Source organism: Dromiciops gliroides, chromosome 5 (assembly GCF_019393635.1).
Source record: "Dromiciops gliroides isolate mDroGli1 chromosome 5, mDroGli1.pri, whole genome shotgun sequence".
In the NCBI taxonomy this organism is placed as follows: Eukaryota; Metazoa; Chordata; class Mammalia; order Microbiotheria; family Microbiotheriidae; genus Dromiciops; species Dromiciops gliroides.
Window position 1 is genome coordinate 102,097,070 of NC_057865.1, and position 1,987 is coordinate 102,099,056.

General features: G+C 44.8%; 1 protein-coding gene across 1 annotated transcript; it reads right to left on the bottom strand.

Annotated features, from left to right (window-relative positions):
• Positions 1-580: 580 nt before the first annotated feature.
• LOC122728762 (olfactory receptor 6V1-like) lies at positions 581-1,522 on the bottom strand. Its single transcript, XM_043967546.1, has one exon. It carries the CDS (start codon positions 1,520-1,522, stop codon positions 581-583), a length of 942 nt encoding a protein of 313 aa, XP_043823481.1.
• Between the last annotated feature and the right edge of the window lie 465 nt (positions 1,523-1,987).

Consider the following 1,987-nt stretch of genomic DNA (forward strand, 5'->3'; position numbering starts at 1 on the left):
TATTCCATTCATTTAAAAGGGAGGTGGGACTGAGTTCCCTGGGCATGTTCACACAGGTCTTTCAGTTTAGGATATCATTGACAGCTCAGTGTGCTTTGCTCACCAGTAGTACTCCCCTGGGAATGGATTGCATAAGCATAGCTCCTAGCATTCATTCACAGAGGGCACATGTATGAATAGAAGTATATACTAACACTCAATATGGACAATGCCCATGAACAGAAAGGGACTCCTTGATTCCTGATCCTTGAGCCTCATGGTAACTGAAATGGAGATAGAATTTCTGCTTACTGCCAGCTCCATCCTGCTCAACAACCAGAAGGTATAATGGGTATTCAAAGCCATCAAGTCTTGCAGGAGGGCACAAGGAGGGTTTTGCCTATGACATTAGGGAGATCTGGTATAAGGTGGTAACAGAGCTCATGGATGGTATCAAAAAGGGAGAAAGGAGAAGAAACCACCTCATGGTACCATCGTAAAATTTGTTGACTGGACTTCTCATGAGATGCCATGGACTGTCCCTTTTCTTTGCAGTTAGTCCTTAATATTTTATGTTTCCAAATGTTCCCCACTCTTCCACTCATGCTGAATTCCTCAGATCCTTTAGCCTCTGCATCTGCCCCTGAATAACAGCCTTAACTGTCTCATTGCGGAAAGTAAGGATGAAGGGGTTGAGGACAGGGGTCAGAATATTAGTGACTAAAACAACAAACTTGTTTAACTCCACAGAGTGAGCTTTGCCAGGTTGCACATAGATAAAGATTGTGCTGCCAAAGCCAATGAAGACTAAGGTGAGGTGGGAACTACAAGTAGAAAAAGCCTTTTGGCGGCCACTGGCAGAAGGGATACGCAACACAGTGGTTACAATGTAGGCATAGGACATAAGCGTCACCAGGAAGGAGCTGAGGACAAAGGCCAAAGACAACATGAAGTCCCAGAACTCTAGGAGGGATGTATCTGAGCAGGCTAGCTGTAGCAGGGGGGCGTTGTCACAGAAGAAGTGATTAATGATATTGCCATGACAATAGGAGAGTTGCACCCGAGAGAGAACAGTGGGCACCATGGCCAGGAAGGGTGCTGCCCAGGCTACCCCTGCCAGATGGGTACACACTGTCCAGCTCATAAGGGTGCCATAGCGTAGTGGGTGGCAGATGGCCACAAAGCGGTCCAGAGCCATGTCTGCCAGGATGAGGGAGGTGGTAGAGCCAAAGGAGAAGTAGAAGTAGAATTGGACCATGCAAGTGGCAAAGGAGATTGTCTTGGTGGAGACAAGGAGGTCTGAGAGCATCTTGGGCACTACAGTCATGGTGACCAAGATGTCTAATAGAGCAAAGTTTCCCAGGAAGAAGTACATAGGGGTATGTAAGTGGGCATCTGCCAGGACCATGGTAATGATGATTATGTTTCCTAAAAGAGCCAGAAGATAAAGCACCAGGAAGGGCCCATAGAGCACAACCTGCAGCTTGCCAAATGTTGAGAAGCCCAAAAGGATGAACTCAGATGGATGGCTCAGATTTCCCATATTTTCTGGCCAAGGTCACCTGTATTTAAAAGAAGAGAAAATGAGCTTTTTGGGGGGGAAGTGGGGGAGGAATGAGTTGGAATGAAGAGAGAAAGACCATAGAAAAACTGTGAAAGAAGAGGCAGCAGAAAAGAGAAATAGGATAAAAGGAAAATAAAGTAGATTCAGAGAGAAAAAAGCATAAAGAGAAAAACAGAGAGACACATTCAGAGAGAATGGGAAATAAAAATAGAGACACTGAAAGAGAAAGAAAAATACCTGGGAAGACATTTAGAAAGAGAAGAGAGATAAAAGAAAGAAAATGAATTGGCTGCTCCTCAAGAAGTCCATACATGTTATCATTTAAGTTTGGGGGTTTGTTGCCACTGTAGATCAGTGTAGTTCAGAGGCTAACCCACTGCCTCCTTGGATACATGTTTCTTTGATGTAGCCTTACCTTTGTGGTGAGAAATTCCTTCCCATTTC